Below are 15,339 nucleotides of genomic sequence, written 5' to 3' on the forward strand. Positions count from 1 at the left end.
GGGTGTGGTGGTTTGTCTGTAGTCCCAGCTACTCGGGAGGCTGAGAGGTGGGAGGATCACTGGAGTCTAGGAAGTCGAGGCTGTAGTGAGCCAAGATCATGCCACTGCACTCCAGCTTGGGCAACAGAGTGAGACCCTGCCTCAAAAAGTAATAATAAAATAAAAGTGGGACTTTTAGGCAGAAGAAAAAGCTATTTTGAAATATGTTTATCTTTCTCATCCCTCAAATCCTTCTCATCTGCTACTGAAGCCCTGTTAATAGCCAAGCAAAATCACACACAGATTATCAATGTGGTCAACAGGTGGCCCCACATACAAACCAGATGTCACCATTGACACTTTAAATATTGTGCATTTTTCCCAGGATGTGATCTTGAAGTCTCCCATATGGGAAATTGCCAGTGGCACTGTTGAGTATCAGAACCACCTATGTAACCATATGTCCCATATTCCCAGTTTGCTCTCCTCGGATATCCGGACAATTTTAAGTTGTTGAAACATATATCCTTGAAGCCCCTTTAGTTTGAGTCCAAGTAAGGCCATCACTTTTGCAGGTTTTTCACAGCTGATTCTTGCCATGTTGATTGGTTGTTTTTGTTTTTTTTCCCCTGCCCTTATTCTCCAAATTTTAGCTGCTTTCGTGTGACTCCTGGCTTTCCAAACAATGATAAACCCTGGCTTTTCTTTGGGTTTTTTATGTGTTCTCTTTGTGAACAACTTAACATTAAAAGATGATGTCTATATATTCGTATCTACTTCTTTGCATACCAAAGTATATGTGTGTACACTATAAATAAAAAGTCAGAGCTTTATAGTCCTCCCTTGCCTAAGTGCCACCCCCAGAGATACTGACGGTACCAGGCTTTTAAAAACAACAGGCCGGGCATGGTGGCTCACGCCTGCAATCCCAGCACTTTGGGAGGCTGAGGCAGGTGGATCACCTGAGGTCAGGAGTTCAAGACTAGCCTGGCCAATGTGGTGAAACCCCGTGTCTACTAAAAATACAAAAAATTAGCCAGGCATGGTGGCATATACCTGTAATCCCAGCTACTCAGAAGGCTGAGGCAGGAAAATCACTTGAACCTGGGAGGTGGAGGTTGCAGTGAGCCAAGATCGCTCCACTACACTCCAGCCTGGGCAACAGAGTGAGACTGCCTCAAAAACAACAACAACAACAAAAGGGCCAGGAACGGTGGCTCATGCCTGCAATCTCAACACCTTGGAAGGCCGAGGCAGGAGGATTGCTTGAGCCCAGGAGTTGGAGACCAGCCTAGACAACATGGAGAGACCTCATCTCTACAATTTTTTGATTAGCTGGGCGTAATGGTGTATGCCTGTGGTCCCAGCTATTCAGGAGGTTGAGGTGGGAGGATCACTTAAGCCCAGGAATTCAAGGCTGCTGTGAGCCATATTCATGCCACTGCACTCCAGCCTCGATGACAGAGTGAGACCCTGTCTCAATAAAAACCAAAAACAGATCATTCTCTTGACATCTGTGGTTGAAAATTGCCATTTGCTGGTCGAGAGTCTTGCAAAGGGAGTGATATATCTAGGGCCACAGCAGTGGTTCTCAATAGGACGATTTTGCCCCCAGGAGACAGTCGATTTGGAAATATTTTTGGTTGTCACAGCCACAGGGAGAGAGTGCCGCTGGCATCTATTAGGTAGAGGCTAGGGATGCTGCTAGCCATCTCTCCCACCGCTCCCACAACAAAGAATTACCTGACCCAAAATGTCTGTAGTGCTGGGAAAGCCTGAGTGAGAGGAAAGTGAGAGGAAGAGTATCTCATTCGTCCTGCCATCTCGCTTCTGCTGGAGCTCCTTGAGGGAAGGATGGAGACTCTTCCCTCTGAAACATCCCTGAGCATCTGTCTGCCCCCAGCTGCCCTCCTAAGCCACCACTGGAGATATGAAAGAGGGACTTTCCAATCACTTACAAACCCAAAGAAACATACTATATTTGTCTTCTCATTTCATATCAGTGCAGCAGGAAATATTTTTTCCATAGTGCCTGAAATGTAAACCCTCTCACTACACATTTTAAAGGTCAAATTACATTTTTGTCTCCTTGAGATCAGAAAAACAATTATACTGCAGTGTAGAAAATTGAAGGCTTTGCTTTATCGTCTGTTTTTCATTATAGAATTCTACTCAGTCCTTAGAAGAAAATGGAAAAATTAAGAACCGAAGGTTGTAGCTAATGATAAGCAGTCACTTTCATTAGCCATTCTGTTTCTACCTGAGTCTTTTTCTCTTTTTGCAATAAAACCAAATATCGCAGTGGGGACCAGGATTAGGATGAAGATCTGAGACATGTAAAGATAAACACAGTAAGGAATTGTTCCATTAAATGTCTACTTGGGGGTTATTCTTCTTTGGCTTCAGCCAGGCAGCAATATTACTTGGTGTTTCTGGGCATACCTGGCATATATCCAACTACTCTAATACCGGTGACATACCCAGATGTGCCAGCCATTGTGTTCTTTAAGCCAAATGAAGCAGGTCTTTTACATATCTTACAGTGCCGTAGTGGTTGAACAAATACTTATTGGCCATTTCATTACTCTTAATTAGGAGAATCACTGGAATTGTGGCACTATATATACTTTAACAGGTGGGCATAGGAAAAATATGTATTAGGCGAAACAGGTCCTAGAATCACATCTCTGTCACAGAATAGATGCTGTGGCAACAAGCAAATTTGGGTTTTGAGTTCAGTCACATGGAAGATGTTGATACAAGTATGAGGAATGAGTCAAGATTCCATTGTTAAACCAACGTGGCTGAAATATTGATAGTAAACACTCCTGGTGTACGCTGAGAGTATCTGGGGTAGGATAGTGTAGTTGTACGGTAATAAGATGACGCTTTTCTCTGTGCCGTTCAACACGGCATGTTTATAAAAGGATTACCAGTAGGAAAGCTGCCTTTAGGAGCCTTTTCAGCCACTTCGCATTGTTACATAATAATTTTTAAAAGCTTTCAATTCCATTTTTAATCATCAGGAATGTGTTAAACATTTACTAAATTTTGCCAGTTCCTTAGATTAAACGATTAGTGAAGACAAAAATCAAGAGTTTGGCCAGCTAGAGCAACATCAGGAGACCTCATCTCTACAAAAAAATTTAAAATTAGCCAGATGTGGTGGTATGGTCCTGTAGTCCCAGCTACTCAGGAGGCTGAGGTGGGAGGATAATTTGAGGCCCCAGGTTGAGGCTGTGTAAGCCGTGATCATGCCATTACACTGCAGGCTAGGCGACAGAGAAAGACCCTGTCTCAAAAACAAACCAATGGGTGGGCACGGTGGCCCACACCTGTAATCCCAGCACTTTGGGAGGCTGAGGTGGGTAGATCACTTGAGGTCGGGAGTTCGAGACACAACATGGCTAAACCCTGTCCCTACTAAATATACAAAAATTAGCCGAATGTGGTGGCGCATGCCTGTAATCCCAGCTACTCAGGAAGCTGAGGCAGGAGAATCACTTGAACCTGGGAGGCAGAGGTCGCAGTGAGCTGAGATCACACCACCGCACTCCAGCCTGGGTGACAGAACAAGACTGTTTAAACAACAAAAACAAAACAACAACAACAACAAAAATCATAAGAGTTCAGTGTGTTTTGGTTTTGTTTTCTAATAAAATCAAGAGTTTCTATTGTGTTTTTTAATGTTTTGTTTTAAAAGACATGTAATAAAAGGGCTGTATCTCTTTCTGCTCTGGAAATGAATACAATCCTTTCATTGATCAAAATCTATATAAACCAGACTTTCTGACTAATCCCTTTCCTTCTCATCAAGTAGTTTTTCTAAGTGTTCACCTGCTTGTGACTTGCACAAAGCACCACAGAAAGAAAATTAAACAAACGTTTTTCTCCCCACACCCAATATTCAATATTATGCCAGAAGTTAAAGGAACAGAGAGTATGGGGGTGAACATTTACTTGCAAGGGACACCAAGAGACAATAATGGAAGAGGCTAATAAATATATTTATGCCTCAAGAGAGCCATGTGTATGGTTTCTGTTGCTGTCTAGCTGACAAATTGCCCAAAATGACTCCTTTTCCTCACTCTGCACCAGTCCAATAAACCGAAATAAGCTCCAGGATCTATTCTGAAATTGTGAAAAGGGCAAATACCCATATTACATGGAGAAACTCAAGGTTCCCATGACTTTGTGACTAAAGCAAGTCCCTGTGGTGCAGTATAGTTCATATTTTGCCTCGTTTGTGAATATGTGTCTTTCTAAATAGGTGTAGCTCACTCTTTGGAGGTGAACGCTTCTCTTTTCCTATTTTCTTTCCTCCCTGAGGTTTTTCTCTACGATAGATGTTTCCCCAGGGCCTTTGCAAGGACTGAATGAATCAGTTGACATGAAGGAAGAGCAGGTTGATAAAGACAAAAAGTACTGAACTGGCCTTTTCAGTTTAGGTACAGTCCCCAGGAAACCAGCATAAATAGCACCTTGTATTAATAGCCTTCCTGAGCTCCATGTGTGGATTACCTCCATACGTTATGTCAGCCACACACTTGGCACTGGCGGTCAGCTCTGCTGGCACTGCAGCCTTCTTTGCAGAATCAAGGCCCTCATAAGAGCTGGAAGACAAGAAATTGATTCTAATTTCAGCCTGAAATCGGAGATTTCTGAATCTTTTCAGCAGATGAAAGCTTACCAATCAACCAGCCCAGGAATGTACTTCTGAAAAGGAATTGTTTGTTTTCATCATAAAATAGAAAAATAAAGAGGAAATAAGCAAATTGTTCTATCTACATATTCCCATAGGATACATAGGATTCTTTTTTAAAAAATATATGCCATATGGTCTATTTTCACTAGAAAAAAGAAGATGAATTTGTTCTTATATATTAGTATAAATATAAAATACATTATAATACTGAAAAGTGAGTCCTAAATTACAATTTCAAACTGCTTCTTGGAGCTTATTTCTGTTTTTTTGGACTGGTACAGTGAGACTAAGGAGTTATTTTGGGCAGTTCGTCAGCTAAGTCAGCAACGAATCATATAGAAAGACTGTACATGAAGCCGATAAAACAGAATTCCTTATGTGTATACTACATGCTGCTTCTAGTGACTATAAACTCTTGATTCTTACCAGGCCATATTCTAACAAAAGACACATTTTCCAAGGTTTATTAGCCACTTAATTAGGAGGCATGGGATGTAGAGTTAGAATAAGGTTTAAATCTCATCTCTACATATTCTAGCTCTGAACCTGGTTGAATTTTTTTAACTCCTTCACAGCTATAAAACAGAAGTACTGTTACCACTTTCTAGGGGTTTTGTGAAAATTCATATACAAGTAATGCATTTATCACATCATTCTAGAACGTCACTAGCCTGGCCCATAAGAGATGTTCAGTTAAGGTTGATTCTCTTCCAGAGTAGCATTTGGGAAATTTCCTTTCCTCTACACCAAGACACTGGCAATAAGTTATCCCTCCCAACTTTCTGTTTATTTAGCATGCAGTGGATTCCAGCTATGGGATAGGAATGGTTCATCACCACTTTTACTTTTTACTACTTGATGAAGAGAGAAGTAAGACAAAGGGACTCCCAGTTCTGAATGTCACATTTGCCACCAGAACAGCTCCCCTTCCCCTTTCTCGTCTTGCCACACCTTCTCTACCTCTCTCTTCCCCTTTCTTCATTCATCCACTTAATAGATGAATGTGTGTCAAGCCCCTACTTCTCAAACATTTGAGTGCACGAGGAGCATCAGGGCCCCATTCCCAGATATTCTGATTCTGTGGATGTTGGGTGGCACCCAAGAATCTTCCATTCAGTGAGTGCAGTGAGTACAAATGTAAGTGGTCTGCAGACCACACTTGAAGGAGCATGTCTAGAAAGACTGAGGGATAAAGACAAGTCTTTTTCCTAAAAAAGCTCATGCACTGGTGGCTGCAGATGTAAACAAGCTGAAATGGAGCTGGGGGAAGGGAAAATCAGCTCTGCCTGGCTCATTAGGATAGGTTCCATTGCAGAGGTGACCTTTGAGCAGGATCTTGAAGGAAGACTAGAAATTTGCCAGATGGAGAAGGAAGAAAGAAGATTCCATGCAGAAGAAGCAACACAAAGAACCAGAGGCACGAAAGAACGTAATGTGCTCAGGGAGAGGTACCCTCCTTCCATCAATAATGATGGTCTCAGCTGGGCACGGTGGCTCATACCTGTTATTCCAGCACTTTGGGAGGCTAAGGTGGGAGGATTGCTTGAGGCCAGGAGTTCAAGATCAACCTGGACAACATGGAAAAAACCTGTCTCTACCAAAAAAATACAAAAATTAGCTGGGTGTGGTGGTGTAGATCTGTGGTCCCAGCTACTCAGGAGGCTTAGGTGGAAGGATCACCTGAGCCCAGGAGGCGGAGATTGCAGTGAGCCAACATCACACCCACACCACTGCACTCCAACCTAGGCAACAGAGCCAGACCCTGTCTCAAAAAAAAAATTAATAAAAATAATGATGGTGGTCTCACTCCATCAATAAATGAATTTTGAGCACATCCCTCTCGAATCAGAAAGTTTCTTTATAAATTATACATGTGTACTACTGTTAATCTGTATACTAAAGATTAGGAAAGCCTACTTAGAATAAAAAGTGAGTACATAAAAATTAATATTGTATTCGTGCTCCACTTTGGAAGCCTGGACTAGAGTAGGGCCTTACCATGGGCAGTAACAGCACTTGCGATTGTGGGGAAGAGCCTTCTAGGTCAAAAACAAGAAGAGCCCCTCCTCTCCCCTTTTCACATGAGAGCCTGCCTGGAGGCCAGGAGCAGAGGAGGCTAGGCCTGGCTACCTTGGGTTGAATGTGGGCCAGCATTTCTGGCACTTCTTGTACCATATCAGTTTCTTCCAGTTTCTGTTCCTGTTATTTATGTTCAGCAACCATGATGACATCTACATAAATGCCCTTCCCCTTGCCCCCACTGTGTGTGTGTGGTTTTGTTTTTTTTTTTTTTCTTGGAAGGAAATACAACAGTGATCAGAGTGGTTGGCTCTATTTTGTGCTTGAGACAAAGGGGCATTTTGCTTTATTTTGTTTTATTTTGAAATTTGTTTCATTTTATCCTGTTTCTAATATTTTCCAGTTTTTTTAGTAGAGATGGGGTTTCATCATGTTGGCCAGGCTGATCTTGAACTCCTAACCTGAGGTGATCTGCCCGCCTCAGCCTCCCAAAGTGCTGGGATTATAGGCGTGAGCCACTGCGCCCAGCAGATGTAACTTCAAAAGGGGAAGCGGGGGAGTCAGCATTTTTATAGTCAAAGAAACTGAAATACAGTCAAGTTACTTTCCCTGAATAGGGATCTCCATGAAAAAAAAAATGAACTAATAAGTAATTAGCAAAGATAAAAATTTCTATTGTTCATCAAAGTCATATATAATTTCTAAACAGAGGAATATAGATTTTTAGTTGAACATTTGATGTTGTGGGATTTCCATACTATGGCATTATGCTATTCTGTCATTTTAAAAATTCCAATAAGAAAAAGAAATCCCTATGTATTTTTTTAAATTAATTATGTCCTTTTTGAAGAACTCCAAAATATTATTAATGTTGAGAATTAGTCTTTATACTAAATCTGTGTGTCTCATTCCAGAAATGCACCTCAGACAGTATGATGAACAATTTATTAACCATGATTTCAAATCATTGTATGATTCCAACATAAAATATGCAGACTAAGCAATATTAACACATTGTATTGCCTCTCATAAAAGAAGTAGAAATAAAATGTCAGCCTGATTGGCAATTGGGTGTAGTCATTGATGTTCATTGACAGTCAGATGGATTTTGACTTTGCTTTGTACGTTGAGTGTGGTTCATGCTTGAGGCACCCCCACTGTATTTCCTGGATGGGCATGATTAGTAGGCAGTCTTTCAAAGGGTTGTGTGCTAAACCCCAGTCCACATGCTGTGGACATGTATGTTGGGTTTTATATGTTTACCAAATAACACTGTTAAATCCTAGAAATCTTTAGAAGGACCAATCTGTCACCAGTGCTGCATTTAAGAAAAAAAATCTATTATTATTTTCCAGTTTTGAAAAGAATTCAGGTTGCTGTAAAACCTAAATGCAAATATATACAGAGTGGAAGGTGACAGACCCGGGAATTCCAGCAGTGTAACAATAAACAACAACAAATAGCCAAGGACTTGATAATGTGCTCAGGGTTAAATAAGAGTCAGTGGAAGTGGAGAGGTGCATGGGACAGACAGACATTTCTGGGGTAGACTTCAGAGGATGTAACCATGTGGGAAGTGAAGGAAGAGGAGCCATGGACACTGGGTGAGAGATGACACCAGTAACCAGCATAGAGGGTACAGGAGAGAGGACAGGATGGGGAGCAGAACAGCAAGGAAGAGCCGGTAATTGGCAGTGTGCAAGAGCGTGAGTGCCCTTTGCAGTTAGGGCTGCCAGGCCTCCTGACCCTGGGAATAAAGAACCATACAGTCTTGCTGCATTTGTGACTGTCAAGCCAGGGAAGCATCTTTGTTGACAGCTGCAACAGTTGAGAAATTGGTGAGCTGAAACCCCTGACTAGCTTTGCCCTGGGCCCAAGAATTGCTGGTAATACTTGGGGAGTTGGACTAGAAATGGTACTCATGGGAACAGTACATTATGCCTTAAACGTATAAAGGAAGTTTTCCTGTCTTGCAACTAGTGGGCAAGGGAAGGGGTACAGATGCTCATTTTTAGCTAGTATGGGGCAACTGTAGCTTCCCAGCTCAAGGCCCACGTGGTGGTCAGTGGGCACTACTAGGCTATCAGCCCAGCTGATGTCCCACTCAGGGGATGTTAGAACTATTGGTCACAGTTCTTATTCCTTTGCATTAAGAAGGAACAGAGCCCATAGTGGAGAGAGATGATTTTATAGCACTCTTTTCTTTTTAGTGAAAGAAATGGAAATTCTTTATGTAGAGAAGCCTGGCGGTAGGGCTTATCAGTCTTTGGCATGCTTTATGCTATTTGGTAGAGGCCAGGAAGGCTGAAATATTCATTAGCATTCATTAGCATCCTTTCTCCCCAGCAGTTCCTGCCTTCTCTTTCTACGGCATGCCCCTCCTGTTGGGCCTGCCTCCCTCCTCATGCTCCCATCCTGCAATTGTCAGCTTGGCAGATGATGAGTTAAGGAAGCTCCAACTGAAGTACTTTCCCCACAAGAAGGTTCTGCAGCAAGTGTCTGGGATCAGATGGTCCCCAGCAATTCCTCTCACTCTAGTCTCCCTGAGGCAAATGCATGGAAGATGGAATGTGGCCTGGTTTTAACTCTTTAACATCTAACTCTGGCTGTTGTTACAGATTGAGTTCTTCACCTCCCCTTTGAAATTCTGCTTTCATTCCTCAGTATCTACCAGCAGGTTCTGCTCTACAGTTTATCAACCACATTGATGGTCCTGTGGCTGCCTCTCTATGGTGGCGTCTTTATTTTTGAAGAACATTGGGCCCGACATGACTCACCCAAGCTTCCAAATGAATCAGTTTTGTCACTCAATGCCTCCATCTCCAAATTTAAAGAGCCTTTCACAGGGCAGAAAATGATAAATCTATTACTACTAAAGAGGCTTTCTGATTCTTTTCATTATTGTTATTATCAGTCCTCTATAGAAAAGAATCAAGACAGTGGAAACATTTTTATAAAATGACACTTTATCTCTGTGATTAACTATATAATAAACTGTAAAGTCTTTTACTATGGTAATCTCCTCCTTATTGCTTTGATAATAAAAGCTTTTTTATGGCAACAAAATAAAATTTTACTATCCAGGCAGTTTGGCTAAAATGAGAAGATGTGTTTTTAGAAGGAGAAAGGGCGTATCTGAAACATGTGAGGTCCGCGTGGATTTTATGGGAGCTCTGTTTATGTAGAACACGTTCGATGTGCCTGGTGCCCTCCAGAGGGCTTTACCCAACCATTTAGAAAACTTTTAGTGGCCAGTGGAAAGCCAATTAAAGAGTTATGTATTTCTGTCAAGTACTCAGGATCACTGTTGAAAAGCAAAAACATTCAGAACTTAGCATTTCAGATGATCAGTGGTGGGAGAACAAATTTCAGTAATTAAACCATCACAGTTTGCAAACTGTCTGTTTTGACTCAGCCAAACTTTGTGTGTTTGGTGAGTATCATGACACCTTTACTCATAAGCTTATGTCTCAAATGATTAAATTCTTTCAGTGACCAAAATTATATAAAGTTTTGCATAAATGTGATGTATGTGCAGGCACCACAATGCACTAGTTAGTAAGTTTCATTATTGTTACGCCATAGAAAAATGAATATGTTGTCTTCCCTTATATTCATCACTATCAAGAAATTTTTGTTGAGCAACCCATAATAGTCTAAGATCATGAAATTGAACAGAAGTTTTTAAAAACTCAGTCAGAACTCTCTAAGGAAGTGACGATTAAGCAAAGACCTGAAGGAGGATCAGAGCTGATTAAATGAAGAGAAACAAGGTTAAGCAGAAGAGTTGTCTTCAAGGCAGAGGGAAGGGTTTGTTTCAAGCCCCTGTGGCAAGGAGAAAGCCAGGCTCACTCCTCCTGGGATGTCAGGAAGCTTAGATGAGATCATTCCAGGAAGGCACTGGCACTCTACCTAATGTGCCTGGCCTACCATCTGCACTCAGAAAGTGTTCCTTGCGATCAGCTCACATTTTGAGGCAACTGAGGGCTGATATGTGTCTGCAGAGGTGTACCTCGAAAGCAAGTGTGTGACCTTGCAGCTTCCACAGTAGGAATGTGGTTCATGATACTGTCTGTGATTCTTCTGTGACTCATCAACTCCTTAATGTCATTGCTCTCCAAGGAACTCGCTCCTCCCTCTATATCTGGTAACTCCAAACCAGGGCTTTGCCAAGTGCCCTCTGTCCTTACCTAGCCTGCAGAGTTGTCAAGCCGCACTTGACTGTCCACACATGTCTATCTCTGTCCTGGTACCTCTAAGAAGATTCCACAGATCATGGAAATGGCACTGATGAAATTACTCCCAAAACTGGATGTGACACACCCAGACACCACAGGCTCTGTGGGCATTTAGAAGGATTTAGGCACAGTCTTTCCTCTTTGACCTTCTTTTAGTCTGGCACTCGCTTGATGTGAGGCTGGCTCCTCGCTGTCTGACAGCCTGCCAAAGGACAGGCTGGCTTTACTACTTCCTCCACATCCACTTCCCACCATTATTCTTCCCTTGACAAGCCTACTGCCTAGAAAGCAAAACCTAAGGAACCCTCAGGTCTACACATTGAGATTCTCAAGGGCAGGCTGGGTTTATCTGCCCCGGGCTGGCCCCTGATCTTGGTTTGCATCAGTTCATCAGCTCCAAGCTGGGTCCTGAGTCAGCAGAGATCACTGGCTTGCCTTTGTGCCCATGAGTTTTGAAAGCAGCCACCCATAGATAGCAGAGCTTGAATTACTACGATGCTTAAGGACGATCTTCTGTGGAAATACCCAGAGGAATGGAAGCCTGGTTTGATGCCAACTTCACAGGCTCTTTCACATCCTCAAGGGTGTGCATTAAGCAGATTAACAATTTATTGTGTAAACCCTCTTCCCTCCTGTTGCTAGCCCAGAAGGCCTGAACTAACCATTGTATATAAATACCCAGCTTTGTTTAATATGTGCTAGACCTGGGGACATGTATTATACCCCAGATGTCCATCTTGTAAATTCTCTGGGCACAAAGTTATGTTAACAGATTTGATCAGCAAGAGTGTTACGATGGTCTTGTAGCTGATAAAGAAATTAGCAAAGGCCCTTGCCCACACCATTCCTCCAACCTCACACACAGGCGGGAGGATTCCCAAGCCTCCAGGGCCTCTGCTTTGCCTGCATTCTCCTCCTCTCCCCTCCACTGGGCATCTGAGGACATGCCAGTCTTGTGTCACATGCAGCTATTTCCCTTAGTGTGTCCTAGGCATGCTGTCCAAACCCAGGGACTCTATAAAGCCTTCTAGTTGATTCAGGGAAGGGAATCTTAATTTCTTCTTCTTGCCATCGTCGTCTTCTTTCCTCTCTATCTGCTTTTCACTATTTCCCCAGTAAGTCCTGGCAGGTCCTCTCACATCCATCTCAGCAATCCCACAAAGAATATCGTCGTGCTGACTTTTCTCTGTTCTCTCTTCCCTTTCTGTAAGGGATAAAAATTCAAAACATGTCCTCAAGCAGAGTAGCTTAACCATATATTTGTAGTTTGGGCTTGTGGCTCCGCATCTGTAGATTCTCCCCATATCTCCCCAGCAGCATGTCTTGAACAGTCTTTGTTTCTCTAAAGTAAGGTAGAAGTGCCCCTCTCTAAGAAGGTTGTAAATAACGAAAACACACACACAGTTGCCTATGTCATGGCTATGTTTGTGAACTTGGCAGAGAAGCTCATAATCACAGGAGCACAAAGCCTATTGACTCAACCTGTCATTTCATACAATTACTGAATATATGCTGGTTGATTACATAGACAGTCTCTGGAAATGCAAGAATTCGTCACATTGGAGACCTCCAGGGAGGGGAACTGAATAAGTTGGGGCAGAGATGGGATAAAGAGTTCCTTCTCACCGTACACCTTTTCTATTGTGCATTGCCTATATTTAAAACACATTGACATACCTATGTAATGTCAATAGATAACGGACAGGCATCCTGATACGTTCGTTACACCAAAGTAATCATATCCAGTGACCGTAAGCCATGTGTGTCATGGGGCTGACTGATGCTGTCTACAGTTGAGGGACTAGGCTTAGAGCCCAGTTCTGGAGCACATGCCATGCACTGTGCAATTAGTCCTTTCCACTAGGGTTTCCTGGCTGGGAAGAGCTGAGTTCCTCAGCACACAGTCCTTTACTCTTCAAGCATTTAGGTTGCACAATCTAGTTGAGGAGCCCCCAAACTGCTATAGATATATCCCAGAACTCACTTCTTACCTTGACAAATAACTGCAAAATTTTTCAGAGGAAATAAGTTTTCAACATACTTTAAATTGCAAAAGTACATCTGATGGAGAAGAAACAGTCCATGTGATGGAACAATCTGAGAGTAATAAAGATGATAACAGTGTATTGAAGCACATTAAATATGAGTTTATAATTAATATGTATAATTAAAATATGCAAACAAGCAAAAAAACTTCTTGATTACATTTGAAGGATGCTAAGGAACCAACTATCATTTTGAAAACAAATAAAAGGGGAGAATCAAGCATTCATCCTGCCTTACCTATACAAACTGTACTTCAGGATAACCAAATAATTGATAAAGTTTCTCTTTATGGAGGAATTCCAGGAAATAAATGAAGAAGGAGTGATAGAACGTGAATATCTCAATTTTGCAAACCCTATAAATCTAGGCAATGATCAACAGTGGCTGCTAAGATCATAAAAAAGAGAGATGTCTTTTGTATTTCCTATAAACTTGCCATTTTAGATGTAGAAATTTGATGAAATTCAGTGTGATTTTTTTTCAAGTGGAGTAGTTCATATCGTATACTTCCATCAGCACACACATAATGATACAATACACTTATCAAGTGTTCCTCCTAAGAAAATAAAACCTGAATCTAATCAAATGTCTACATCTAATAACAAATTTATAGGAAATACAAAAGAACAGGCTAAATAACACCATGGAGGTGTAATCAGCAAAATTCAGACTTTGCACAACTCTTCAGGACAAACAACCTAAGTTCTTCAACAAATAAATTGCAAAGGGGATGAGAAAACAGATGAGAGGGAACCTCTGGATTAGAACAGATTTAAGAGTCAGTCAACCAATTGGAATGAACAGGGCTTGTTTAGATCCTGGTTTTAACACACTATTTTAAAAAAAAAAAATTACGGGACGGTTGGGGAAATTTGAATACTAGGTAGATATCTGAAAACATTAAATTATTGTGAATGTTGTATAGGTGTTATAGTAAATGATTGTGGTCCCCAAAAGTCCTTATATTTTAAAGATATATATTTAAATATTTATGACTACACTAAAAATATAAAGAGAATCTGACATCTGTGCTCACCCACCATGGGGGTTTTCCCCAGGCTTTTCACCCTGCACAGCTCCCTGCCTTTTTGCTGAAACCTCTCTTTACTCCTTCCTACATAAAAATCTGTAAAAGGACATACAAGGAATTTGTCATGATGCATTACTTCTGGGAGGGGAACTAGAGAACTGGGAGTTGGGATGGGATAGGAGAGAAGCAAACTTTGGGACAGATCATTATTAGCTTTATGCAGATAATAACTTTTCAAACGACTAACCAAAAAATAAATGAAATATGAGAAAAAGTTCATTAGAACCTTGAGATGCTTACTCGGGAGAATGAGAAAGGCAGAGACTCATGTTGTTGAGCATGTGGATGGATTGGCCCCGATCATATTTCTCAAAGTATGGTCCCAGGACCATCTGCAGCAGAACTGGGCCCATCTCCTTCCCTCCCAGCCAGAATCTCTCAGGGTGGAGCACAGAGACACTGGGAACTACAGTTCTTAAGGACCTAAGTGCCAGCTTTTCAAATACTTATTATATTGTTTTGGAACTTTGGAATGCATAGGACAAAAATATTCCCAAATTTAAATTCAAAGCAGCACAATTCTGAAAGTCTAAAAGACTTCTTTTTAGGTTCGTTGACAATGATTTAATCAGCAGATGTCACTATGTAATCCTTGGGAACATCCCTTCCATATTGCCTCATATTTTGCAGAGGCAGAGCGTACTGCTGGCATTGTAGCATAGAAATATTTATGGTAATTTTGTATTTTGTTTAATGAAAATAATTTTTCTTTTGATTTCAGTGCTTACTAAAAGTTTATCTTTGATTAAGCATTCTTTGCTTTTGTTTTTGTGTTTGTTTTTCCCCAGCATCATTGACAAAGAAGTTTCATTAATGGCAGAAATGGATAAAGTTAAAGAAGAAGCCAGTAAGTAGACGACACATGGTTATTTGATTAGGAGCTTCCCAATCAGAAGCAATCCATAGGTCAGACTGACAATGACACCAGATTCTGAGCAGGGTCCTAAAATTTATACTGAAATTTTGGCTCATGAACTCTGTAACTTTAGGCATGTCACTTAGCCCCTGGAAGCCTCATTTACATCATCTGGCAAAAGGATATAGTTGTAACACTCGCCTCATACAGGTGAGTGCATGGCAGGATGGACACTCAGTACATAATAGGTGTCAGCTGAGTTTTCTAAAGTCCAAAGGGATGTTTGTGCACATAAAGAACTTATAGTTAATTGGATTTAAAATGACATTGAATTTAGTGTTAGATTTTAAGACAATTTTTAACTCTTTAAAACTTATAAATCTCATCATCATTTTTACTAGTTCTT

General features: G+C 41.3%; 1 protein-coding gene and 1 long non-coding RNA gene across 15 annotated transcripts in view; one reads left to right on the plus strand and one right to left on the minus strand.

Moving 5' to 3' along the window:
• SPATS2L (spermatogenesis associated serine rich 2 like) overlaps window positions 1-15,339 on the plus strand; it is a 179,031-nt gene that overhangs the window by 145,584 nt on the left and 18,108 nt on the right. For all 14 annotated transcript variants that reach the window (XM_017946759.3, XM_017946755.3, XM_017946766.3 and 11 more), the window contains one exon: window positions 14,866-14,924. In XM_017946759.3, coding sequence (XP_017802248.1) covers window positions 14,866-14,924 — 59 coding nt within the window. The remainder of the gene's footprint in view (window positions 1-14,865; window positions 14,925-15,339) is intronic.
• The window catches only part of LOC108581384, an 82,663-nt gene that overhangs the window by 50,095 nt on the left and 17,229 nt on the right, over window positions 1-15,339 (minus strand). Inside the window, exon 2 of the long non-coding RNA XR_001893521.3 lies at window positions 4,501-4,592. This is a non-coding gene — a long non-coding RNA (uncharacterized LOC108581384). The remainder of the gene's footprint in view (window positions 1-4,500; window positions 4,593-15,339) is intronic.

Source organism: Papio anubis, chromosome 10, assembly GCF_008728515.1.
Source record: "Papio anubis isolate 15944 chromosome 10, Panubis1.0, whole genome shotgun sequence".
In the NCBI taxonomy this organism is placed as follows: domain Eukaryota; kingdom Metazoa; phylum Chordata; class Mammalia; order Primates; family Cercopithecidae; genus Papio; species Papio anubis.